This window comes from Betta splendens, chromosome 4 (assembly GCF_900634795.4).
Source record: "Betta splendens chromosome 4, fBetSpl5.4, whole genome shotgun sequence".
Lineage (NCBI taxonomy): Eukaryota > Metazoa > Chordata > Actinopteri > Anabantiformes > Osphronemidae > Betta > Betta splendens.
This window is the reverse complement of record NC_040884.2, coordinates 31,230,360-31,257,188: the sequence shown is the minus strand read 5'-3', so window position 1 is coordinate 31,257,188 and position 26,829 is coordinate 31,230,360. Positions and strand designations below refer to the sequence as shown.

General features: G+C 45.0%; 1 protein-coding gene and 1 pseudogene across 1 annotated transcript; both read left to right on the top strand.

The window, feature by feature from the left end:
• The first annotated feature begins 2,936 nt into the window (after positions 1-2,936).
• On the top strand, positions 2,937-4,560 carry LOC114853778 (Krueppel-like factor 2; annotated as a pseudogene).
• Positions 4,561-24,608: 20,048 nt separating this feature from the next.
• Positions 24,609-26,829, top strand: LOC114854597 (Krueppel-like factor 2). The gene is made up of 3 exons (XM_029149171.2): positions 24,609-24,995; positions 25,199-26,051; positions 26,302-26,829. The coding sequence occupies exons 1-3, from the start codon at positions 24,924-24,926 to the stop codon at positions 26,475-26,477; spliced, it is 1,101 nt and encodes a 366-aa protein (XP_029005004.1). The 5' UTR covers positions 24,609-24,923; the 3' UTR covers positions 26,478-26,829.

The following is a 26,829-nucleotide window of genomic DNA, read 5'->3' as shown; positions in this document are numbered from 1 at the left end:
AAATGTCCACATTTCAAAACATGGTGGAAGGGAAATCCTTCATTGCTTCTCAAATTAGGTCTCTTTATCCCCCAACAGGCTGCAACACCGTGAGCAGAGGGAGAAAAACCAAGATGGGGACACATTCGCCCACAAGTCCCAGACAACAACACTGCAGCAAATTCTGAACCATTATTAGTCTAAAACAGCATTTAGTCTGTTAATATATTGACAATGTTTAACAACAATATCATTATAATAATTATAGCAAGGTGGTATATAGAAAGTGGTCAAACATGAACATTTTTTAAAAATATTCCTGGAAAAGACGTGAATATGAAACAGATTTTTCTAAATGAATCCTGATAAATCTACTGTTTAATGATGCTACATTGTCTTGTGTCGTTTCATCATGTTGCTTGTTTCTGCAGTTTTCATTTGTTTTCAATGTCAACAAAAACCTCCAATCAGCACTTCCTCCCACAAGTGTTTTAAAATATCTGTATATTCTAATCGGCATCCGGGATGTTTTTAGGATGTTGGAATAAGTCCTACAGACTCAGTAATGTAGTAGGAATCTGAACTCCTGTAACAGTCATGGGTTAGGGCTCAAAAGGAGGAAAAAAAGAGAGTTGAGCACATGTGAGGAGCTTTGAGCTTCACTCAGCCAGGATTCAGTTCCACATGGAACGGCTCCGTCAGGACCAATGCACAGATGGAATAGATCAAGCAAAGCTCATGTCTCTACCGATTCATATGTACCTGAGTAACGTAGGCAGGGTCGGCCTAGGCCCTGCCAAGGCTTGGCCTAGGCTGACTCTGCCCTGCCAGGGTCTAGGTGCCCTAGGGAGATCATGATTTTGCGCCCTCTACTCACCACCGCTCCACCCTCACTGGGTGTAATTCAATTGCTTCAGCTGTCAGGGCTCAGAACTGTCACCATTTAACCCAATATATTAACCAAGACTCTGAATGCTGGTGAAGGAACCGGGGGGGGTGAGAGAAAGGAGAGGAACGATCAACTGGACTCACACACAGCATACAGAAGTAGCTGAGGGGAGACCAGGATGATGTGAAGCTGGGGGGAGTCACTGACAGAACCATGCAGCTAAGAGGCTTCAGGTTCAGGTGGTGCGCAGGAACCACACAGGGGACCAGCCTGAGGAACAGAGGCTCAGAAGGACTGACCGGGTTAAAGTCGGTATTGGAACCTGAGCTCTGAAGATACTGTACCACAACAAAAAGCGAACATTGCATGTCATTTGGAATTAAGGTCCCAGAGTCTAGAGGAAGAGTCCAAGATGCTCGAGGTCCAGAGTCCTATGCTTATGTTGAGAAGCTGATTTTTTAAGTAGATCAGGAGCTACTGACCATCACTCCCGGCCTACACATCACAGACAGTCTGCTGTGTGGTCACACAATATCCTCTTTTATCCTCAGAGGGATGAACAGCTGACATATGTCAGTGTGTATAATTGGTCTATTACAAGTGTCACTTTTTGAACTGAATGTTTTTGATGATATTCTGATTTACCTGTGATCCAACTTGCTTCCTATGAGGATACAAGAACCTCACACATTGAGACACCCTGTGAACCAGTCGCCAACGGCACAGCAGAAGGTCAGTGTGTTCCCACAAATTCATCAGCATTCACTGAGAGGCGTGTGGCTCTGGATTTACCAAATCGCTCTAAGTTCTAAAAGCATGAGGTGATGTAATCAGTCTAATGAATCAGAGCGCTGAGAGGCAGCTTCGGCATTTTCCACCAGGTACCAGGAGTCACACACGCGACTGCTGTATGTCCTGAAAAAACAATGAAGGGTTCAGTCAGCTTCATTTAGCGGAACAATCAGGTGCAGATAAACCATCGTACATACAGTATAGACTACAGGGCTAAACTGTGGCAATGACATCAAAACACACATTTTCATGCAGTGTGGTTCTCTCAGACCCTGACGTTGCTGCCCTCTGCATGTTCCTGTTCACACAGTTCAACCGCATGTCACCAGATGCGAAACGTTTGTAAACACCGTGTTCTGTCTGTGGCTGCAGATCTGCCAGGATCAGCCAACACACTGCAGCACAGACAGACATGAAGAGTTCAGTCAAACAGATGCAGGCTGAGCTTTTCCTTCTGTAAGCTGAAGTGGGGCCAAGTATGAAGGTATGAATAATATTATATATTATCTTATATAACGTGAATATTAAATCACCTTTGGTTTATTCTTTCACGTGGTCCGTTTTGGCTGGACGCGGCTCACGCACTGAATAGCCTACTTGAAGTCCAACTGTGCTGAAGTTGGCGCCTGGTGGATTAAACCTGCAGTGTTTAAAACATCAAAGAGCAGGTCACGAACTGAGGGCGCATCACACCCTGTACAGACAGGCGCCGGCAGCAGAGTCGTTGGCCGTGCGTAAAAACCCGTCGTGCCGTTTCGGGAGCAAGCGCCTTGTTCGTCCGCTTCCTCAGAGTGAAGCACGTGCCGTTGTTACTGAGGCGTCTTAGTTGATGCTTGAGTCTTTAGTCGGGGGAGGTCCCTCTGTCTGCGTCTTGTTAGTTTTGCCGAGGTTTGACTGAGGGGCGGGTTTTCTTCTCTGTCTTCTCCTAGGCATTAAGCAGCTGCCGGAGCAGAGCACTCTGACCCAGTCCGTCTCTGGCTCTCTGTGGTTCTGAGTGCACGAGAACTTGGACTTTTATATCAAGGCTAAATTTAGGGGGCTGATCGCTGCGCCGCGTCCTCATCTTGGACGCGCTTCCTTCCCTCGGCTCCGCGTTGGTCTGGTTTGTGCAGCAAGTGAGATTTATCAGACAAGCAACTTCTCCTCACGCACAGCTGCACATGAGCGAGGAGCAGCACGCGCGCTCTATCGCTTCTGGAAATCAGCTAGCGGACTTTGGTGTCTTTTTTTAAACGAGGCACTTCTTCCAATATTAGTTTCAAAACAACGCGTGGAAATGGCAGCGACTGGGACTATTTTACCCTCAATATCAACATTTGCCAACCAGAAAGAGAAAAATTGGGAGGATGTAAGTCGTTCTCTTTCTTTTGGGGGGTCTGAAATACAAGCACTAAGCAACACTTTGAAACGTGATTGTTATTATTGTTTTCCCGGTAAATTCATTTGGCGCTGGGTTTTCGCGCACCTTTATGATTTTGAGCCACTTAATTTTACTGAAATGTTTCGTTTTCATTTAAAAGCAAACTTTTCTTTCCTCACTCCTCCCAGGGGTGGAAGGGCGAAATGAGCAGCGCTGTGCCCGACGACTGTCTGGGCAAAAAGGACGAAGAGGACTTGGATAGGTTTCGGACCTGGAGTTTATTCTCGCCAACACCGCGGGACGGTATATCCCACCAGCAGCAGGACGCGGCCAGTTACACATCTGTCCAAGACGTGAACTGTCCTCCTCCGCCGTACAACAGTCTGACGGCGGAGCTGCTTCGCTCCGATGTGGATTCCAGCTTCCTTCCCGGGAACAGCACTGGCTTTCGGGGCAGATTTCTGCTTAGCGCAACTCAGGATTTATTCCCACAACATCCGAGTATTAAATTGGAGCCCGCATTCATGGACACATATGGACCCGTCTTGGATCTGGTGCCTCAGAGCTGCACCAGAATCAAACGCGAAGGGAACGTGTCCTGCATGATGTCATATGAGCAGCAGCCGCGCACTCACTCTCCGCGGGCCGCGGTCGCCAGCATGACGCCGCCGCTCAGCCCGACCGACCTAGTGAGCTGTGACTGTCACCCCTCCCAGATGTGCAGCTTCCACCGCAGCGCGCCCGGTGCGTTCAACCACGCCCACAGCGGAATGCAGCTCCCCTTCGCTGGGGCGAACCAGCAGCATTTCCCCGCTCTGTTCGGAGAGGACGCGGCCGTGATGCAGCAGCAGCCAGTCGCTCCGCTGCTCCCGCTCACCCCGCGTCCTCTCCGCTAGAAATCATCGACAAGAAACCAAAGAGGGGTCGCCGGACCTGGCCGAGGAAAAGGTCCGCAATGCACACCTGCACGTTCACCGGATGTGGAAAGACCTACACGAAAAGCTCCCACCTGAAGGCGCACCTGAGGACGCACAACAGGTAAGGAGTGTGGGAACTGTCCCAGGCGATAGAGTGCAAAGTCCACAGAAATAAGTTCATGTGATTGTGATTTTGAAATGAAAAAGCTAAAGAAATACATTGTACCGATCGCGCAGTGCCTGCTGGACCCTCGTCGCTGCCTGACTGCAGGTGCCGAAGGGCACACAGTTACCAAAAGTACACAAACAAACAGATCTATTTAGCAGATCTATTTTGACAATTCGCTCCTACAACTTATGGCGCTTTTTGCAGGAGAAAAACCATACCATTGCAGCTGGGAAGGCTGCGGATGGAAGTTCGCTCGTTCGACGAGCTCACGCGCCATTTCGGAAGCATACCGGGCACCGGCCCTTCCAGTGTCACCTGTGCGAGCGCGCGTTCTCCAGGTCCGACCATCTGGCGCTCCACATGAAGAGGCATATGTGAAATCCATCTAGAGAGCAGGACAATGGACGTACGCACCGCATCCAGCCTGTATCGTGATGTAACGCTCTGCAAATGAGAGGGAACCAGGACCCAGGTCCACTGTAAGACTGGACTCCAGAACACGTAGCATTAGTATCAGGAAGGGACAACCCACTTTAACTCCGTGTTGTGGAGTTTAAGGACACATACTTGAGTAAATGGAGCCTAATGAATTGACCATGTTGCTATAATGTAACACAGACAGATGTCATTAGTAGTATGACAGAAGATGTCTCCATATGATATTTTGTAATGTAAGGAGCTTTTAAATAACTGAGAACACAAAGCAAATATAAGGCCACAGGCCAAATTAGACGAAGCCTGTTTTACATAGCTGTTACTACAACACCCAGCCTATCAGCACACGCACGGGAGCAGCTGGAGGCTGCATCCTGCCTCAGTGCCTTATCAGATGCCATATTCATCAGAGGCTACGAAAATCAAAGTTTCATTCTTTGTGTTACAATGTCAATATGTGAAATAGTTTGAGAACTGCTTCTGTCCTCAGAGGCTTGAATCAAAGACTGTGTTACCAGCATCTAAAGTCAGGGTCACAATGTGCCTATCAGAGGCTACACAGACTGGGTTGCATCTTGAAGATATGCACTGCCTTGTAAATATGATCATTTTTATACATTGTAAATAGTTTATTTTAATGTAATATTAAAATAAATGAAGCAAAGAAAATGTGTGAGTTGCTTTGTGAGTGTGATGTCATTCACGCACACACATACAGTACATTCCACACATTAATTCCTCAATTACAAAAACACACGTTATGTTACTTCTTATTCTGAAAATGTTATAAAATCCAGGCCAGCTGCATTAGAATACACCTGTATCTCAGGATCAGCTTCAGCAGGTCGACAGCTTATGTCCAGAGGTTTTACTCTCAGTTCTACCACGAAATCAAATCAGTAGCTGAAGCCAGTGCAACAGGAAGCAGCCGATAGGTGAGGGCTCCGCCTGCAGCACTAAACAAAGCTTCATTGCTGGGACTGAGCACGAATGCATACCACTGACATCATTATAGAGGCTTGTCAGGGCAGTAGGAAAACCTGAGTATAACCAAATGAGAAAGTTCAGGAAGGATGAGAACGTGAATAACACTTATGTCATCAGCGGCATCTGTCAGCGCATGACAGATTCTGCCTGGCCACATGGCAGAGGGCATTCTTCCAGATGAGTCTTCGGTTGCAAGAGAACACTACATTATGAGGCATGTATGAAAATTACCAATGAGTCAAATCCTTTAAAGCAATAAAAAGTTTTTGATCCATCACTTCTCTAAACTAAACAACATAACTAAACTGTCCAGGAAGTCAACTGTTCCCATCCACTTGTTCCTTTTACACTATTTCTATTTTCAGGTTGTGAAAGTTCAGAGTATGAGTGTAATTGGTGCCAGCCCTGAGAAAAGAATAAGCCTCGCCTCCATTGTTAGTAGATTTACTCAAGTGAAAAATCAAACATTTTTATTTCACTTGAGTTGCTAGAATTTGCCCTTTTGCTGAGCACGTTCCAGAACGTGAACCAATCAGGAGCAGCAGTGAGTCCAGCTGCTGGACTTTCTCTGCTTCCCTGCATCAAAACAATGCTTTCCTCTCATTATTGTGTGTGTGTTTATTGCTTTGTCCAGGTAAAGTAATTCCTTCATGGTTTCAACTGGCATAGTAATACGTTATGCACAGACTCTGCTTCCTGTCTCACATTGTGTTAGCAAGTGGCCGTAAACACAAGCTCTTGTGCAACCTTCCTCCCCTCCAGCGTTCCAGTGCAACTAAACTCTGTGGTAAGTGTGGGGAGAAAACAATCCCAGAATGTTTCTCATGAGTCCGGTCCAAAAGCCACTGGCGGCTTAGCTGCATCTGAAAGCAACACTGAAAGGCTTCTATGGCACGACCTGTTCTTTCTTTGGTTCATCACATCGATTATATCTGTGTCAATGCATTATAGACCAGAAGACAAAAGTGCAGACATTTTTGTGGTGAAATTCAGTCAGAGACAGTTTATTTTATTAGTAGTTTGGGAACCTATGTAGAAGAATGTGATCTGTAAAGTTCCCAGAGCTGCAGCTGGCAGCTGGGAGCTGTAGTGTACTTATGGAAAATCATGGATACTCCTGGGGCCAGAGCTCGACAGTCGAGGCTTTGGATCCATTTGACTTAATCAAGAGGGTGTATAGATGGAATCAAAGAAGAACACTAACATCCTCCAGTGGCAAAAAGGGAAGACTTTATAGTATTTATAGCATATGCATTCTAATACTGAACTCCAGTTTACGTTACAGTACATTTAATGTGACATGTCTAATCACTATCATGTTATAATAACTGGTGACCCAGCCCGTATCCTGATTCTGTGTTCCGTTCGTGTGATGTGTGAGAACGGTGGTTCATGTAGTTTTACATTACTGTTGTCCCTGTCTCATCCTGTGATCAGCTGATCAAGATGTCCTGTCCCAGTGGCAACGGCCAGCGGAGGTGAGCAGGTCCAGCATGGCACCTTGGTTAGAAGGCTGGAATGTGACCCTTGTAACATGTACAGGTAATAGGGTCAGATTAGATTTGTGCGTGTGGAAACCGATCTGTACATGCGTAACCAGATACGTGCCTGCATAATCAAATATGTGCCTGCCTAAACCAATCTGTGCATGTTAACTACTGTAGATTTGTGCCTGTAGACTTAGTGGAGCTATACCACGCTTACACTTATAATTTGGTGCAAAAATCGTTGTTAAATTTACAAGTAAAATAACGTGACCTAACTTGCGTCTACGCTCTGATGGGCTAATGAACAAGGAAGTTGTCACAGTCCTTTGACGTGGCACAGCAGATCCTGAAAGCTCCACAAGCAGTACACAGCAAGCTTAATTATATTAATGATCAGACAGACATGATGGCTCATATACAAATGTATATATGTGTACGAAGAGTGATGTTACGCTCGTGATTTGCGGAGGTGATGCAGTTGAACAAACGTGTCAACTGGTGTTTCTACCAGATGTTAATGTAGTATGTTAGCCGACAGGCTATAGCTATGCCATGCTATGTTATGATGCAGATGGAGTTAAGGTGGTTATGTTCCAGTAACGCTACCATGACTCTGTGTGATTGTTTATCAGACCACAATAAACACGTTTGCTTTAGGTGAGCAAGTTTACTTTAACAATGCTTTTAAACAGCCTGATATGTAATGCAGTGTCACAGTCCAGGTCATTTAGCCACTGCAATTACTCCTTTCCGGTTTTATTTTGTCACCACTTCCTGTTCCAGCATCTACATCAGCAGTTCTAGTTTTACTTCCTGTCCTAGTTATCTCCACCTGTATGTCATCTAGTCATCATCACTCAGTACTTACTGTAAGCACCACGAGCGTCTCTCGAGCGTCTCGTCAGCTGCTCCCGCTTCACCGGAAAACATTCCTGTCCCTGCTTTGCCAGATCAAGCTCACGTTTCTGTTGCCGCTCAGTCTGGTCCTGATCCTGTTGCCGCCGTGTCAGATCAAGTTCACGTTCCTGTTGCCGCTCAGTTGGTCCTGTTCACGTTCCTGTTGCCGCTCCGGCAGTTCAAGCGGAAGTGCCTGTTGCTGCTCAGTCGGGTTACGCTCTCGCTCCAGACGCTGTCCAGTTGGACCCCGTTCATGCCTTGGCCCATCCTCTGCGTCAGTCACGGCGGGTGAGGAGATGAATCCACATCGGGTCGTCGGCGGCCCAGACGGCGTCGACGAAAACCGGTTCCCCCTGTCCAGGCTCCAGAGGACTCGGCCACTGAAATCAAGCGTCCCTCTCCTCCAGCAGAGGGCACCCTCGCTCCATCAGACGACATGCCCACCTCCATCGCAGGCATCCCGGACAGCATCTTCCTGTTCCGTCCTGTTCCTGTTTGCCCATTATCTGAACTCTGCTGAGGCAGCGACCGACCCGGTTACCAAGGAGCATCGCTTTCGTGAAGCCGCCGCGCTCATCGCTCGAAAGCCTGCGCTGCGCAAGGCCCGGGTTTCACCGAATCACCGTCAGAGCCGCACTCGTTCCCGCGTCTAAGCCTGCATCGTTCCTGCGTCTAAGCCCGCACTCGTTCCTGCGTCTCAGCCTGCATCGTCCGCGTCTCAGCCTGCATCCGTTCTGCGTCTCAGCCTGCATCCGTTCCTGCGTCTCCAGCCTGCATCCGTTCCTGCGTCTCAGCCTGCATCCGTTCCTGCGTCTCAGCCTGCACTGGTCCCAGCGTCTCTGGCTGCATCACTGGCCCAGCGTCTCTGTCTGCATCACTGGCCCCAGCGTCTCTGTCTGCATCACTGGCCCCAGAATCTCAGGCTGCACACTGCCCAGCATCTCAGGCTGCACCACTGGCCCCAGCAGTCTCAGGCTGCAGCCACTCCAGCGTCTCAGGCTGCAGCCACTCCAGCGTCTCAGGCTGCAGCCCACTCCAGCGTCTCAGCTGCAGCCACTCAGCGTTCAGGCTGCAGCCACTCCTGCCTTAGCCTTAACTCAGCCACGTCAAGCTCAAGCGCAAGCTCAAGCTCAAGCTCCAGCTCAAGCCTCAGCTCAGCCACGTCAAGCTCAAGCTCCAGCTTTACGCCAGCTAGTGGACACCCCTTGCCAGCCAAACCAGGCTCCAGTCCCTGTCGACCTCCCTGTTGGGGTCGTTCCAGTTCCTGTCGACCTCCCGGTTGAGGTTGTTCCAGTTCATGTCGACCTCCCGGTTGAGGTCGTTCCAGTTCATGTCGACCTCCCAATTGAGGTTGTTCCAGTTTCCGGTCGACCTCCCGGTTGAGGTCGTTCTACTTCCTGCCACTGTCGGCCTCGGAGAGGCGCCTGCCGCAGCACCTGCCGCAGCGCCTGCCGCGGTTCCCGATGATCCCTAGGAGGGGGTCGATCCTGCCGCAGCGCCTGCCGCATTTCCCGCGTTTCTGTCTCCTGCTGGCTCCCGGAGGAGGTCGGTCCAGCTTTTGTTCCTGCCGGTCTCCAGGATGAGGAGGTCGGTCCAGCTTCATTTCCTGCTGGCCTCCAGGATGAGGAGGTCGTCCCAGCTTCAGCTCCTGAGTTCCAGTCCCCGGTGGGCGGGAGGTGGTCGGCCCGCTTCTGGTTCCCGTGTTTTTTGGGTCAATGTGTGCAGGTGCAGCTCTTGTGGTCCAGCACCGCCCGCATCTGCAGCGATTCCTGGTGATCTGGCACAGATCGCATTGCTCAGCCTCTGGTGGTCCGGTCCCGGCCACGCTTGTCTCCGCTCATGGTGGTCCGGTCCGGCCACGCTCGTCTCCGCTCTTGGTGGTCCAGTCCCGGCCACGCTCGTCTCCTCCGCTCCTGGTGGTCCGGTGCCTGCCGCATCTGCATCGGTTCCTGTGGCTTGGCACCTGCCACGCTTGCATCGGTTCCTGAGGGCCCGGCACGGCCACGCCTGCATCGGTTCCTGGTGCCCGGCTCCGGCCACGCCCTGCATCAGTTCTGGTGGCCCGGCTCCGGCCACTCCTGCATCTGTTCCTGGTGGCCCGGCTCGGCCATGTCTCCATGTCTGTCCTCGTCTCTGGTTCTGGCCTCGTCACACGTCTGTCCTCGTCTCTGGTTCTGCCTCGTCACACGTCTGTCCCCGCCTCTAGTTCCGGCTTCGTCTCCACGTCAGGCCTCGTCTCCACGTCTGTTCCCGTCTCTGGTTCAGCTTCGTCTCCACGTCAGGCCTCGTTTCCACGTCTGTCCCCGTCGCTGTCCTGGCTTCCGCCGGCTCTCGCCTCACTGCCTGAGGAATGGGCTGGTCTTGGCGCATCCTGTGGCAGGGATGGCACTGCCTCCTGCGTCGTCGGCCACTCGGCTGGCCGGTTCCGGAGGCGACTCCCTGCCTGCAAGGTCGCAATTCCTGCCACAATGATGGCGCGGCCTCTGGCTTTGCCGACCGCAGCGCCTTCTCAGCCCCCTAGAGCACCCCGGTCTGGAGAGACACCAACACATGTGTTTGGCCACTGTGCCACTGTGGCACCAATAAAAAGTAGGCATCATCGCAGCTAAGATAAGTGGGCACATGGGTCAATACATGAGCGAAGCACAGAAGGGCATTGGTAAGGATACCAGAGGAGCCTATGACTCAATGACACACACATGGATCACTGAATGCTTGGAGCTGGACAACATCAACAGAACTCTAAGGGCTTTCATTGCAAACCGGAATCCGGCAATCCGGAATGGGCACCATAAGTCACCTCCTCTACATGGATGACATCAAGCTGTACGCCAAGAGTGAGCAAGACATCAACTCGCTGATCCACCACCAGGATCTACAGCTCGGACATTGGGATGTCATTCGGACTCGAGAAATGTGGAGGATGGTGACAAAGAGAGGCAAGGTAATCCACACAGAAGGGGTCTCACTCCCAGAAGGAACAATAGGAGACACTGAGGACAGTTACAAGTACCTTGGAATACCACAGGCAAACGGCAACCTTGAACAGGCAACAAGGAATGCGGGCAACAGCCAAATACCTCCAACGAGTAAGGTAAGTCCTAAGAAGCCAGCTCAATGGCAAGAACAAATCCCAGGCAATAAACAGCTACGCCCTGCCAGTGATCAGATACCTGCGGGAATAATAGGGTGGCCAAAGGAAGAGATACAGACCACAGATGTTAAGACACGAAAGCTCCTCACCATGCATGGAGGGTTCCACCCCAAATCCAGCACCCTGAGACTGTACGCTAGCCGCAAGGAAGGAGGCCGAGGACTAGTGAGCGTGAGAGCCACTACCTGGGATGAATCATCCAAGATCCATAAGTACATCAAGGACAAGGCCTCGACAGATGACGTGCTGAGTGAATGTCTCAGGCAGTGGAGGACAGAGGATGAGATCCTGGAAGAGACCATCATGAGAGGACAAGCGTCACGCAAGACGCCTCAGCATATGGTTTGTAGGGATAGGAATTTCGGTTCTTTTAAGTGACTTAGATCTTTAACTCTTGATCAGTAAAATGAACAAATCATTTCAAGTTATTTTTCATTTACTGCAGGTGGCGCTGTGGGTGTTGTAACAATGGTCCCAAACATATATACTGTTATGACTCAGCTTCCACGCCAGCAGGGGCAGCCTCTTTGGTGGTGCATTACGGTATCAAGTCATTGTGCTTCCTCTGTCTGGGTCTGTTTGTTTGTTCATTGTGTTTCATGTACTGTTGTTTGCATGTTTAGTGTTCTTATTAGGGTTGATTTATTTTCCCTCTGCAGTGATTTTTAGTTATCCAGTGAGTTATATGGTTAGTTTTGCGTTGTTTATTTTGGCAAATCCTGCACAAACGCAGCATCCTTAGTTTGTATTTCCCTCTGTCTGTATGTTTATTTATTAAACCATTCACTGTTTAGTCCGTCTGCGGGTCGTGCATTTGGGTCCTCCCACCCTGTCTGTGTTGTAGGCCTTGACAGCCGTTCCCTGCTCAAGCTTAGCGCAGTCCAGTCCTTGTTCAGTTCGAGTCGAGTTTTCCCTGTGCTGGTAACATATACTGAAGGCAACATGGTTTGCTTCAGCGGACAAATTATAATCACAAAGTGCCACAAGCAATTCAAACCATGTGAAACCCTAGCGAATACACCACACATTAACGTGACTGATATCCTGCATCTCCCTTGCCATTGTTGTTTAAACAGTGCGACAGTCGCTAGCGGTCACATGGTATAAAGAATGAACGAACAAATGATCTGTAAAGATCCCATATGAATGAATCAGGAATGAACTGGAGCGCTTGCTGCTCACTACAGAGCCTGCGCGACTCGGCTGTCATGTGACAAAAGAACGATCATTGAGGAAGGACGCTTAGTTGAGTCAGTCCTGAATGAATCATTCTTATTTCCTGTCCTGCTGACTGATCTTAAGCAGCTGCTTAAGATCAGTCAGTCTGGTGCCTGGTTTTGGCGCTCAAATCTGAAATCTCTTTCTTTCAACTCACTACAACCAGGATGAAAGCTTTACATGCAGGCCACAGTGGTTGCTTTGTTTGAGCATGTGGGACCTTAATAATCATTCTGTTAATAACAGTTTATGCACATGAGGTCCCCCAACACTTATAGCATCACTGAAGATTGTCACTTGGAAGGTACGTGGAATCAATAAGAAGGAGAAAATATTAAAAATATTAACAATTTGAAAACCCTGCCAATAGACATTGCTTTACTACAAGAAACTATTCCCAAAACTACAGATTACACTCTGACATCAACAGAGTTCCCACATGCTTACTTAGCCGGTTACAATTCTAAACAAAGAGGGGTCGCCATCCTGATAAATAAAAAGATTATCTTTATTCATACAATACATAGTAGATCCAGAAGAAGGAAGATATATAATCAATAACATTCTGATACAAAACATTGAATATTGCATAGCTAGTGTGTACGGCCCTAATGTTGTCTTCTTTCACACTTTCTTTACATCACTGTCTGCTCACTCTGGTTCTAAACTTAAATAGGAGGGGACTTTTAGTATTTAACCCAGAGTTGGAAGGCTAAATAAAGCTGTGAGCAACAGGAACTGGCAATCAGTAGAGAACCTTAAAACAGTACATGTATGATTTTGGTCTCTGTGACATCTGGCGTTCCTTTCACCCCACCTCCAGGAAAATAACCTTCTTCTCTCCAGTTCGCCACTCTCATATCATCATCATCATCGTTATAGATTATATGTTTAGTAAATAAACTCAGTCCTACCAGATGTCTCTGACAGTAGTATCCAACCTATCACAATCAGTGATCAGGCACCAGTTTTGTTTCCTTGACTAAGACAGAGTTACAACCAAGCAGGAATTGGAAATTTAATACATAATTACTCAATAATCAGGAATTCATCAGTTATGTGAAGAGGGAATGGGTAACCTTCATGGAAAACAACAATATGCCAGGAACCTCACCTTGTGTTCTATGGGAGACTAGGAAGGAATTATTTCATATCCATCACACAAGAAAAAAAAGGAAAAGTTACACGAATTAGAACAAAATAACTAATCTTCAGAGACTACATTTGCTGCCTCTCCACCCAATGATGTCCTAGAAGACCCAGTCTAAAAATCTAAAGCTGGAACAAAATAATATAATTGATTCTAAAATTCAGTTTCAGATACAGATACAGAAACAGTTACGTTGCAAAAACTTTTACCATGCCAATAAATGTGGTGCATTTTTAGCCAACCAATTAAATAACAATAAGGGAAAAAAACCATCCACTCAAAAATTAATAAGAAATAGAATTCAAATATGATTTTAAGCCTGCTCCAAAAACCAGGAAAAGACCTAACGCTTTCATCAACTTACAAACCAATTTCATTAAAATGTAGATCTAAAAATGATCTGTAAAGCACTTACTAGAAGATTAGAAAAAAATACTCCAAATATATTCAATCTATGTGAAACAGCCTTCATAAAAGTAGACAGTCAACAAACAGTATGAACAGATTGATCAACTTATTGATTATGTCACCACCTATAAATAGAGACCGCCATCGTCTCTTTAGATGCAGACAGAGTGCACAAAGCTTCTTTCAGCCACTCTGCATACATTTGGGAACTCATAGATGGATCCAAATATTATACAGCTCAGCAAGTCAGAACAAATAGCCAGACTAAACAAGGTTTAGTCTGCATATAGGGACCAGACAGGCCTGCCAAATCTCCACCACTATTTGCAATTTTATTGAACCTTTAGCTGCAGCAATTATACAGCATGAAGGAATTATAAGTCTATAGACAAAATGGTTAATCCTAAAATAGGTTTATATGTTGATGATGTATTACTGTTCCCCTAAAGCCACGAGTGTCTCTCCCTACAACTATCAGCCCCATAGATGGATTGTCAGCACTTCAGAATATTCCATCAACTGTAAAAAAAGCTATAGTGTAACCACTTTCCATTCCCATTCCATCTACCACACTCCGCTCAGGGAACATTATACACCTAGGCATCGAATTATCCCCCAGGTTGTCAAAGCTTAACCCTGACCTTGTAGGGGACAGTCAACACAGGAGCTTTATAAACTACCTAAACTTAGCCAAAGTGCCACTGTTACTTATTATAATCACTATCAATAATGTGTGATTATGGTAGCTGCAATGTTGTATGTCACTATTATTAAGTATTATGTGATTATTTATAGAATTCATAGGTGTATTTGTATGTATATGTATATGATATATGTATATGCATGTTGTATGAGTGTATGCACATACCTTAATACTATTATTCATATTAATATTAATTAAACAGTTAACCACAGTACAGCAGAAGAAGAATCTTTTCAGAAGAAGAACGCTTAAAATAAAGGAAGTATGGTAAAGGATTGCTGAATTTGATGAAATACAGCTGAATATATCAAAATAGGTGAATAGAACTCAAGAGCTGAAAGAATAGTTTGAAAGTTGTGGAAACATTTAAAAGGCTGCAGCCTTAAATTTGGAAACGCTGGACCATTGGAGCAATATAATAACCCTGTGGATAACAGTCACTCCTTTAAGGGTCCATTATCTTTGTTCACTTTGGGAGCACGGTCTTGCTTTTCTTTCAGCCCCTTTTGCTTCTTCATTTGCTTTTGCACTTGATTTTAAAAACTCTGTCTTTAGCGTTAGTATGAGCAGTGCATTTGCAAATGGCTATTTGGGTGGAAGTTGTACTGCTTTTAACAGATTTTTATTAAATCACAATGCATTTCAGGCCTTCCCATTGATGTTATGTTGCCTCTGCTTTCCCATTGACTGGCAAATATATGAATAGTTGAGGATCAGTATAGATGGTAACTATATAACATCTGTTTGCCTATGCCTTAGTGCAATAATTTTTTATGCAATAATATTTTCTGTCCACCCGCTGTTATGGATGCAAAAATCAAGCATTCTGTAAGTAAATAAGATCTGTCTATGTCACTGTAAAAAGAGATAAAAAGCATAATTCATCTGTGACGTAACGTCATACGGAGGAACCTTCTCTACTATGTTGGAACAGAAGAGTAGCTGCATAAATAACAGTACAAATTTAGGCTAAGTTAAGATAGGTTCACAGATAAAGACAACAAAAAATTAACATTATCTATTGCACAAAGTAGGTAAACAGAAACAAATACATAGAAAATCTAAACAGTGCTGTAAAAGTCATGATCTAAACAGTACACAGCCGAGGTCAAAAGGAGAAGGGCCAAGCATCTGGTCAGAAAACCAATAGTGTCTGATTCCAAATTCGACACAAAACATGCAACATTTGAGATTTCGTTTTAGTATCTGCAGGGAACATCTGAAACCTGGTGCATCGGCACTGAACCTTCAACCATTTCATACACTGCATTCAAACGTTGTGCTTGGTGGAAGGGTTAGTACGCCCTGCAGCTTTCCCCATGAAGCATGTCTACACGTGTGGAAATAGCTTACGGTATTAAAAAAACCTGACTGAAAACACAGAGCCACAGAGCCAAAGCGAGGCTGCCTGAATGGACACAGGCCACTGGCCAGGGAGCAGTGCTGGGGTTTAAAACTAAAAAACCTGAAAGAAAGCAACAGGAAACATGCTGCCGTGTGTGCGACCTTAGAGCGAGACTAATACTGACCGGGGGAGGAATTCCCCTCCAGGAGTTTCCTGAGGTTTTAAACCGTCTGTAAACAGACTTCAGTTGTTGACTCAATGTTTAGCAAAGCGAGGTTCTTGGGGTCCTGGAGAGCCCCCAATTATGTTAGGAAAATGTGGATTCCCTTTGTAGTCTTAAATAAATTAAAAAAAAACTTGTTGAACCTTTCAGGATTTTACTCTGCAAGGAGTGAGCCGTGTACAGCTAAAAATGTAAATTGGTGCTTCTATTTTAAAAGTATGTGAAGGAAATGTGCATGTATTGGTTAAACAGTAAAATAGTCTTATTAACTAGTCATAATAAACTAGTTGAAAGCAGAAATGTTGCTATTTATACTTAAAGATCTGGACTGTTGCTTTTATTTTGAAAGGATATGGAAGACATGTGTGAAGTAATTAACAACATGTGTCAAGTAATTGTTAAACTGTTGACCTGTTGATTGGTGCAGAAAATATTGCAGAAATATTGTTTTAGCTAAAAATCTGAATTGGTCATTTTATTTTGAAAGAATTTAGAGGAGATGTGTTCTTAAAAGTTACAGTAAACTAACACAGTATAATTAACTAGTCATAATAACCCTTTAAAAAGCTAAGATAGTGCTAGTAAAGCTAAATATTTGGATTCATCCTCTTATTTTGAAAGGACATGGAGGAATCCTGTGCAGGTAATTGCTTAACAGTATATTAGTCTATTTAACTAGTCATAATAGACCAGCTGAAAGCAGAAATATTGCTATTTTTAGCTAAAGATCAGGATTGGGGCTTTTATTTTGAAAGGATTTGGAGGAGCTGTGTGTGCCTAATAGCTAAACTGGATATTGTCAGGCTTCGGCAGATTGTCGGACCCACATGCACAGTACAGTCAAGGGGTTCGGTAAATAAACAACGTTTATTGTCAGGCGTAGGCAGGCAATCCAGGTCATACACATCCAGTCTCAAGTCTTCAGGCACAAAAAGGAGCAGGCAAGATCAGATCCAGGAAACATGCAGGGGTTCGGTACACAGGTGAGCTCGGCAGAGGTACAGACTAGGATAGGCAAATCTCAAGGTCAGACAGTCAAATTATTTCCACTAGATCCAGGCGAAGGTACAGACGAGGGACAGGCAGGAATCGGCGGTCAGTAACGGATGTAATCAAGAAACAAGGTAGCAATACTAGGAACGCTGGAATGTGGTACTGAGACTCGACAATCTGGCAACTAGAGAGTTTGTGAGGTGGAGACTATATACTGGAGTAGATTAATGATTATGGACAGGTGTGTATAATGAGGACCGGTAATGGCGGAGAAAACAGCTGTGATGAGACATGAACAGGAAGTCCTTCAAAGTAAAAGCGGAAAAATCAGCTCCATTCTGTTCTGTAAAAGCAGAGTTGCACTCCTGCTAAACAGGCTTGTTCCAGCAAAACCATAATTTTACTTTATGTTTACTTTATGAATACCAAGGCTATAATGAGCAACTGCTATTTTTGCTTTATGTTTGAAGACTAAAAATTGTTCAAAAGTTCAAACTGTTGTACCTCTCCGTTTCTCTGAAAAGGTCTCTAGATGCGTTAGAGTCTATGGGAAGAATTGTGGAACTATCCGTGCTTGGAGGCAGCTACAGACTAATGTGTAATCTGAGGCTTAGTCAGACACATCATTGGCATCAATATCATATGACTACAAATGAGTGAAAAAATTATGTTCACAGAGTGAAAACTGTGGCTCTAGTGATGAGTTAAAGACAGAATATTAAATATTAGAATATAGAATATTGACAATGCTATAGATTAAAAAGTATTAAAGATATTAAAAAGCTGAACAACAGATTAATAGTATGCTGAAGTAGTTAACGCTGAAAGAAGACAAAGCTCAAGAGGACTTGAAAATTGTTTTCCATTAATTTCAATGGGGAACTTTTTGTGAAAAAAAAAGCTTAATAACTTGAAAATTATGAAACATATAAAAGTTAAATGGTAGCCACTTGGCCTTGATATTTGAATGGGTTTTCTAGCTGAAAGTATGCAAGACTTGTTAGGTGCAGAAAAACATACAGAAGAAGAAGAATAACTAGATAAAGCATTTCCAGAAGAAAATGCACAGTAAATGCTTCCATGCAGAATGTATTAATGAAGAATTGCTGAAAGTAGCTGAAAGATTTAAAACATAGCTGAAAGTAGCTGAAGCATTGAAAAAATAGATTAATTTACCTGAAGATAATTAGGAGTTTACAGAGGAATATTTGCAGAAGAAACTGAACATGTTGAATTTGAAATTCAGGAAACTTAAAAAAGATTTGCGGAAATTGAAGAACTGCTGAAAATGACGAAAGTGTATAAAGGTTTCCTTTATTTGATGGCTATAGCTAAATGTATCAAAACGGTTAAATATTGTAATTAAATAGTTTTGATTTCAAGATAGAAGTAGCTCAAAGTTGTGGCAATATTTAATACAGCTGAAATTTGCACCAGAAGTAGAATTTTAAATTAAGAAAAGTTGGAGCTCATTAACTGTTTCATAATTAACTGGTCAAAAGCAGTTATTTAGGCTAAAGAGTTGGATTGGTGTTTTTATTTTGAAAGAGTTTAGAAGAAGCATGTATTGGTAATTGCTAAACTATAAAATAGTCTCATTAGGTAGTCATATTTAACCAGTTAAAACCAAAAATCTTTCTATAGAGATGTGTGGACAATTGCTAAATGTTTTGAGATTGAGATTCGAATCTCAATACAGAAAATTCTCATTTAATGTCATAAATGACGCCATGAATGATCAAGGCTAGTGCTGGTCCAACACAGGGTTCAGAGTGGGAGCACAGTGAACCTGTTCTACAGCCAGGACACAGTATTTGGACAGCTGGCACTGTTTAATGTTGGAGCGTGACTCCAACATTGAGTTTGTGGTTCAGAAATCCTGTGGGTCCAGAATCTGTGTGTGTCTCGGCCTGAGTCAGTCTGACAGCTCCCTCCCCGTCTCCATTCCTCATTATTTTACTCTCCTCTCTTCTTCCTTTCTTTCCATTTTGTCTCTACAGTCATTTCTTTAAAACATCGGTATTCACTCTGTAAATCCTGTCCCTCAATAAAATGGGAGACTTGGTTTCTGGTAGGCCGTCCCAAAAGCAATCCTGTGGTTTGGCTTATTCAGACAGAGACAAGGAAAGTACGGGAAAGAAAGACAGAGATCGTCTAGGATGTAAGGGTTCATCCAGATTCTTCCAACCGAGGTTCAGCTCCAGAACATTTTAACTCGACCTTATAATCTTTCTCTAGACAAAATGTCTCCTCCCAGAATGTCCCTTCCCTTCTTGGGAAGTTGGAGAGAACCAACTGTGTGAACGTTTAGGAATGTCAAACAGTGTAATAGCTCATTAAAAGTCTTTAATGATGTGTGAGCGGTATTTCTTAAATATTACTGATGCACAATAAAGACACAGCAACCCACTTGACCACACTTTCCAGCAGGTGATTGAACATGTTAGGTGTAAGAGGAGTCATCTGCGCCGTCACACTAGTAAGTCTGTAATTCTGCTCACAAGGTTAAAAGTCTGCTTTTAATTGGTAACATCCAATATTTTATTAATTTATTTCAGATTGATTCATGTCCTGGTCGTGGCACAGTGGTTAGTCCCAGCAGGCACACAACTGACCTTCAATGTTAAAATAAGGTTGAAATAATGTCAGTTGACGATGTGACGTTGATGCAATGTTGAAACAACGTTAATGCTAATGGTTGTTTTGCCTCCAACATTGTTTGATGGTGGCGTTATTGTTTCTGTGTGTTGAAACTACGTCGCCTGGTGGTGTTATGAATGAACCGTCACATGACCAGGTTTAGGAAGCCGTACGGCTGTCGTTTGAGAGAGCAAGTAGTCAATGTTTAGCTCGCTGCATAAGCTGAGCACGCACGCTTACGCTTAGCTGCGGGTAACAAAAATGGGTAACAAAATACTGAAATAGAAATAAAAGAAATACCTAAAAGTCAACGTTGACATATGGTTAAAATGATGTCAGTTGTTTTCGTCACATTGATAAAACATCGAAACAGTGTTTAATGCTAATGGTTGTAAAAAGTCAATAAAAAACCTTACTTGAAATTTAAAAATTTTAATGTTAAAATGACAGATTGTCTTCAACATATATTATTAGCCAGACTTTATTTACTGTAGATGTAAATAATTATTTATTATTATTATTATTATTATTAATGAGTAGTAGTAGTAGTAGTAGTTGTTGTTGTGACATGAAGTGCCACAACAGTGATGGGAAAGTGTGTGCTGCAGCAGAGAAGACACCGAGCAACTGTTTTGAAAAGAGCAGCTCTTAATAATAATAAAGAGTGAAGATATCAATAGCGTGAGACCTGTTACCAGCTCTCCCACTAATAAAAAAATCAGAAGATATCGGGAGTTGTTGCCAGCACTCCCACTATTGGACTCCTTAGCTCCCTAATCTGCGCTTCCATAGATCCCATTTTACTTCTGTACTTCAGCAATAAATATTCTCTGCACCCAGTCTCTGGGTCTAAGTCTACTCACTCACAGTTTAGTACACAGCCATGTTCTAATAGGTTTAGTTGCAATGTTAACGTTTTTCATCTTTCAAACTCAACAGTTACATTAATTCAACATAAATGCAAGGTTGATAAAAAAAACATAAATCAACGCAAACGTAATGTTGATAAGTGACCATAAATCAACGTAACTGTAAAATTGATAAATGACCATAAATCAATGTAAATTTAATGTTGAGAAAAGACCATAAATCAACGTAAATGTAACGTTGATAAATGACCATAAATCAACATAAATGTAACATTGATGAATGACAATAAATCAGCGTCAATGTAATGTGACACTCAACCATAATGCAACATTAAAAAAAATCGTTGCCCCATCAACGTGGATTCACCTATTAAAATCTAAATATAATCCAATGGTTATTCAACCATAATTATAATGTTGCCTCAACGTTGTCCCAACGTTGAAATACCTGCTGGGTAGGTCCAAAGCACAAGCTGGTCCTCAGGTCTTAAACTCAAGCTCAGTGGTGGTGGATGAGAGGGTAAATCTTTCTCCCCTCCTCCCCCTCCTGCATTATTAATATTAATTTAAACATAACGGAGCATAAACACATTTGATGTACACGTCGCTACAGAAGGTCTGTTATTTCATGTATAATCTGAGGTTGTTCAGTCGTTGCACACAGTTGCACACACTGTGCTTTGTATATTTCTATAAACTTAAAAAAATTTTAGCATAGAAACATTTCTATATATTTAGGACACAGCAGAGATTTTACCCAGAGCCAGAGTTCATGTCTTTACATGTGATCTTTGGGGTTCAGAAGGTCAGAGAGCAGAAGCACAACACAGGAGCCACTGACTCCACATGTAAACTCTGCACCAGCGTCAACGTTTTAAGATGCAGCGCAGATCCACAGGAGAGGAACCCTGTAAATACATTCTACTGGGAAAATACTACTAATAATATGGTGTGTGTGTGTGTGTGTGTGTGTGTGTGTGTGTGTGTGTGTGTGTGTGTGTGTGTGTGTGTGTGCTTTTACATTTTTTTTCACAGAGGAGGGACATTAGTTTCTGCCTGTGTTTGTCTATCGACTCTCTGGTTTTCAGGGATCAACTGAGGCCTGAAGCGTCTTCACATTTTGCCCATCTATTACCCCATATGCCCCATCTTCTCAGTGCTATCGTTCCCGTCTTCCCATCCAGTCAGCAGAGGAAACCCAGCCAAGTGGGCTTCCTGAGTGAGCAAGGGAGGAAGTCCAGTAATAAAATATATGGAAAGGGGTGTGTGTTTAAAAATAACATGCCTATATAAACTGAGGCTGGAGCCCACTCTGTCTCAGACTGTAGCTCAGCATCACCTCAACACAAGACTCACACAGGCTCAAATGTCCACATTTCAAAACATGGTGGAAGGGAAATCCTTCATTGCTTCTCAAATTAGGTCTCTTTATCCCCCAACAGGCTGCAACACCGTGAGCAGAGGGAGAAAAACCAAGATGGGGACACATTCGCCCACAAGTCCCAGACAACAACACTGCAGCAAATTCTGAACCATTATTAGTCTAAAACAGCATTTAGTCTGTTAATATATTGACAATGTTTAACAACAATATCATTATAATAATTATAGCAAGTGGTATATAGAAAGTGGTCAAACATGAACATTTTTTAAAAATATTCCTGGAAAAGACGTGAATATGAAACAGATTTTTCTAAATGAATCCTGATAAATCTACTGTTTAATGATGCTACATTGTCTTGTGTCGTTTCATCATGTTGCTTGTTTCTGCAGTTTTCATTTGTTTTCAATGTCAACAAAAACCTCCAATCAGCACTTCCCTCCCACAAGTGTTTTAAAATATCTGTATATTCTAATCCGGCATCCGGGATGTTTTTAGGATGTTGGAATAAGTCCTACAGACTCAGTAATGTAGTAGGAATCTGAACTCCTGTAACAGTCATGGGTTAGGGCTCAAAAGGAGGAAAAAAAGAGAGTTGAGCACATGTGAGGAGCTTTGAGCTTCACTCAGCCAGGATTCAGTTCCACATGGAACGGCTCCGTCAGGACCAATGCACAGATGGAATAGATCAAGCAAAGCTCATGTCTCTACCGATTCATATGTACCTGAGTAACGTAGGCAGGGTCGGCCTAGGCCCTGCCAAGGCTTGGCCTAGGCTGACTCTGCCCTGCCAGGGTCTAGGTGCCCTAGGCGAGATCATGATTTTGCGCCCTCTACTCACCACCGCTCCACCCTCACTGGGTGTAATTCAATTGCTTCAGCTGTCAGGGCTCAGAACTGTCACCATTTAACCCAATATATTTAACCAAGACTCTGAATGCTGGTGAAGGAACCGGGGGTGAGAGAAAGGAGAGGAACGATCAACTGGACTCACACACAGCATACAGAAGTAGCTGAGGTGGAGACCAGGATGATGTGAAGCTGGGGGGAGTCACTGGACAGAACCATGCAGCTAAGAGGCTTCAGGTTCAGGTGGTGCGGCAGGAACCACCACAGGGGACCAGCCTGAGGAACAGAGGCTCAGAAGGACTGACCGGGTTAAAGTCGGTATTGGAACCTGAGCTCTGAAGATACTGTACCACAACAAAAAGCGAACATTGCATGTCATTTGGAATTAAGGTCCCAGAGTCTAGAGGAAGAGTCCAAGATGCTCGAGGTCCAGAGTCACTATGCTTATGTTGAGAAGCTGATTTTTATAAGTAGATCAGGAGCTACTGACCATCACTCCCGGCCTACACATCACAGACAGTCTGCTGTGTGGTCACACAATATCCTCTTTTATCCTCAGAGGGATGAACAGCTGACATATGTCAGTGTGTATAATTGGTCTATTACAAGTGTCACTTTTTGAACTGAATGTTTTTGATGATATTCTGATTTACCTGTGATCCAACTTGCTTCCTATGAGGATACAAGAACCTCACCACATTGAGACACCCTGTGAACCAGTCGCCAACGGCACAGCAGAAGGTCAGTGTGTTCCCACAAATTCATCAGCATTCACTGAGAGGCGTGTGGCTCTGGATTTACCAAATCGCTCTAAGTTCTAAAAGCATGAGGTGATGTAATCAGTCTAATGAATCAGAGCGCTGAGAGGCAGCTTCGGCATTTTCCACCAGGTACCAGGAGTCACACACGCGACTGCTGTATTGTCCTGAAAAACAATGAAGGGTTCAGTCAGCTTCATTTAGCGGAACAATCAGGTGCAGATAAACCATCGTACATACAGTATAGACTACAGGGCTAAACTGTGGCAATGACATCAAACACACATTTTCATGCAGTGTGGTTCTCTCAGACCCTGACGTTGCTGCCCTCTGCATGTTCCTGTTCACACAGTTCAACCGCATGTCACCAGATGCGAAACGTTGTAAACACCCGTGTTCTGTCTGTGGCTGCAGATCTGCCAGGATCAGCCAACACACTGCAGCACAGACAGACATGAAGAGTTCAGTCAAACAGATGCAGGCTGAGCTTTTCCTTCTGTAAGCTGAAGTGGGGCCAAGTATGAAGGTATGAATAATATTATATATTATCTTATATTAACGTGAATATTAAATCACCTTTGGTTTATTTCTTTCACGTGGTCCGTTTTGGCTGGACGCGGCTCACGCACTGAATAGCCTACTTTGAAGTCCAACTGTGCTGAAGTTGGCGCCTGGTGGATTAAACCTGCAGTGTTTAAAACTCAAAGAGCAGGTCACGAACTGAGGCGCATCACACCCTGTACAGACAGGCGCCGGCAGCAGTCGTTGGCCGTGCGTAAAAACCCGTCGTGCCGTTTCGGGAGCAAGCGCCTTGTTCGTCCGCTTCCTCAGAGTGAAGCACGTGCCGTTGTACTGAGGCGTCTTAGTTGATGCTTGAGTCTTTAGTCCGGGGGAGGTCCCTCTGTCTGCGTCTTGTTAGTTTTGCCGAGGTTTGACTGAGGGGCGGGTTTTCTTCTCTGTCTTCTCCTAGGCATTAAGCAGCTGCCGGAGCAGAGCACTCTGACCCAGTCCGTCTCTGGCTCTCTGTGGTTCTGAGTGCACGAGAACTTGGACTTTTATATCAAGGCTAAATTTAGGGGGCTGATCGCTGCGCCGCGTCCTCATCTTGGACGCGCTTCCTTCCCTCGGCTCCGCGTTGGTCTGGTTTGTGCAGCAAGTGAGATTTATCAGACAAGCAACTTCTCCTCACGCACAGCTGCACATGAGCGAGGAGCAGCACGCGCGCTCTATCGCTTCTGGAAACTCAGCTAGCGGACTTTGGTGTCTTTTTTTTAAACGAGGCACTTCTTCCAATATTAGTTTTCAAAACAACGCGTGGAAATGGCAGCGACTGGGACTATTTTACCCTCAATATCAACATTTGCCAACCAGAAAGAGAAAAATTGGGAGGATGTAAGTCGTTCTCTTTCTTTTTTGGGGGGTCTGAAATACAAGCACTAAGCAACACTTTGAAACGTGATTGTTATTATTGTTTTCCCGGTAAATTCATTTGGCGCTGGGTTTTCGCGCACCTTTATGATTTTTGAGCCACTTAATTTTACTGAAATGTTTCGTTTTCATTTAAAAGCAAACTTTTCTTTCCTCACTCCTCCCAGGGGTGGAAGGGCGACATGAGCAGCGCTGTGCCCGACGACTGTCTGGGCAAAAAGGACGAAGAGGACTTGGATAGGTTTCTGGACCTGGAGTTTATTCTCGCCAACACCGCCGGGACGGTATATCCCCACCAGCAGCAGGACGCGGCCAGTTACACATCTGTCCAAGACGTGAACTGTCCTCCTCCGCCGTACAACAGTCTGACGGCGGAGCTGCTTCGCTCCGATGTGGATTCCAGCTTCCTTCCCGGGAACAGCACTGGCTTTCGGGGCAGATTTCTGCTTAGCGCAACTCAGGATTTATTCCCACAACATCCGAGTATTAAATTGGAGCCCGCATTCATGGACACATATGGACCCGTCTTGGATCTGGTGCCTCAGAGCTGCACCAGAATCAAACGCGAAGGGAACGTGTCCTGCATGATGTCATATGAGCAGCAGCCGCGCACTCACTCTCCGCGGGCCGCGGTCGCCAGCATGACGCCGCCGCTCAGCCCGACCGACCTAGTGAGCTGTGACTGTCACCCCTCCCAGATGTGCAGCTTCCACCGCAGCGCGCCCGGTGCGTTCAACCACGCCCACAGCGGAATGCAGCTCCCCTTCGCTGGGGCGAACCAGCAGCATTTCCCCGCTCTGTTCGGAGAGGACGCGGCCGTGATGCAGCAGCAGCCAGTCGCTCCGCTGCTCCCGCTCACCCCGCCGTCCTCTCCGCTAGAAATCATCGACACGAAACCAAAGAGGGGTCGCCGGACCTGGCCGAGGAAAAGGTCCGCAATGCACACCTGCACGTTCACCGGATGTGGAAAGACCTACACGAAAAGCTCCCACCTGAAGGCGCACCTGAGGACGCACACAGGTAAGGAGTGTGGGAACTGTCCCAGGCGATAGAGTGCAAAGTCCACAGAAATAAGTTCATGTGATTCATTTGAATTGAAAAAGCTAAAGAAATACATTGTACCGATCGCGCAGTGCCTGCTGGACCCTCGTCGCTGCCTGACTGCAGGTGCCGAAGGGCACACAGTTACCAAAAGTACACAAACAAACAGATCTATTTAGCAGATCTATTTTGACAATTCGCTCCTACAACTTATGGCGCTTTTTTGCAGGAGAAAAACCATACCATTGCAGCTGGGAAGGCTGCGGATGGAAGTTCGCTCGTTCCGACGAGCTCACGCGCCATTTCCGGAAGCATACCGGGCACCGGCCCTTCCAGTGTCACCTGTGCGAGCGCGCGTTCTCCAGGTCCGACCATCTGGCGCTCCACATGAAGAGGCATATGTGAAATCCATCTAGAGAGCAGACAATGGACGTACGCACCGCATCCAGCCTGTATCGTGATGTAACGCTCTGCAAATGAGAGGAACCAGGACCCAGGTCCACTGTAAGACTGGACTCCAGAACACGTAGCATTAGTATCAGGAACGGGACAACCCACTTTAACTCCGTGTTGTGGAGTTTAAGGACACATACTTGAGTAAATGGAGCCTAATGAATTGACCATGTTGCTATAATGTAACACAGACAGATGTCATTAGTAGTATGACAGAAGATGTCTCCATATGATATTTTGTAATGTAAGGAGCTTTTAAATAACTGAGAACACAACAAGCAAATATAAGGCCACAGGCCAAATT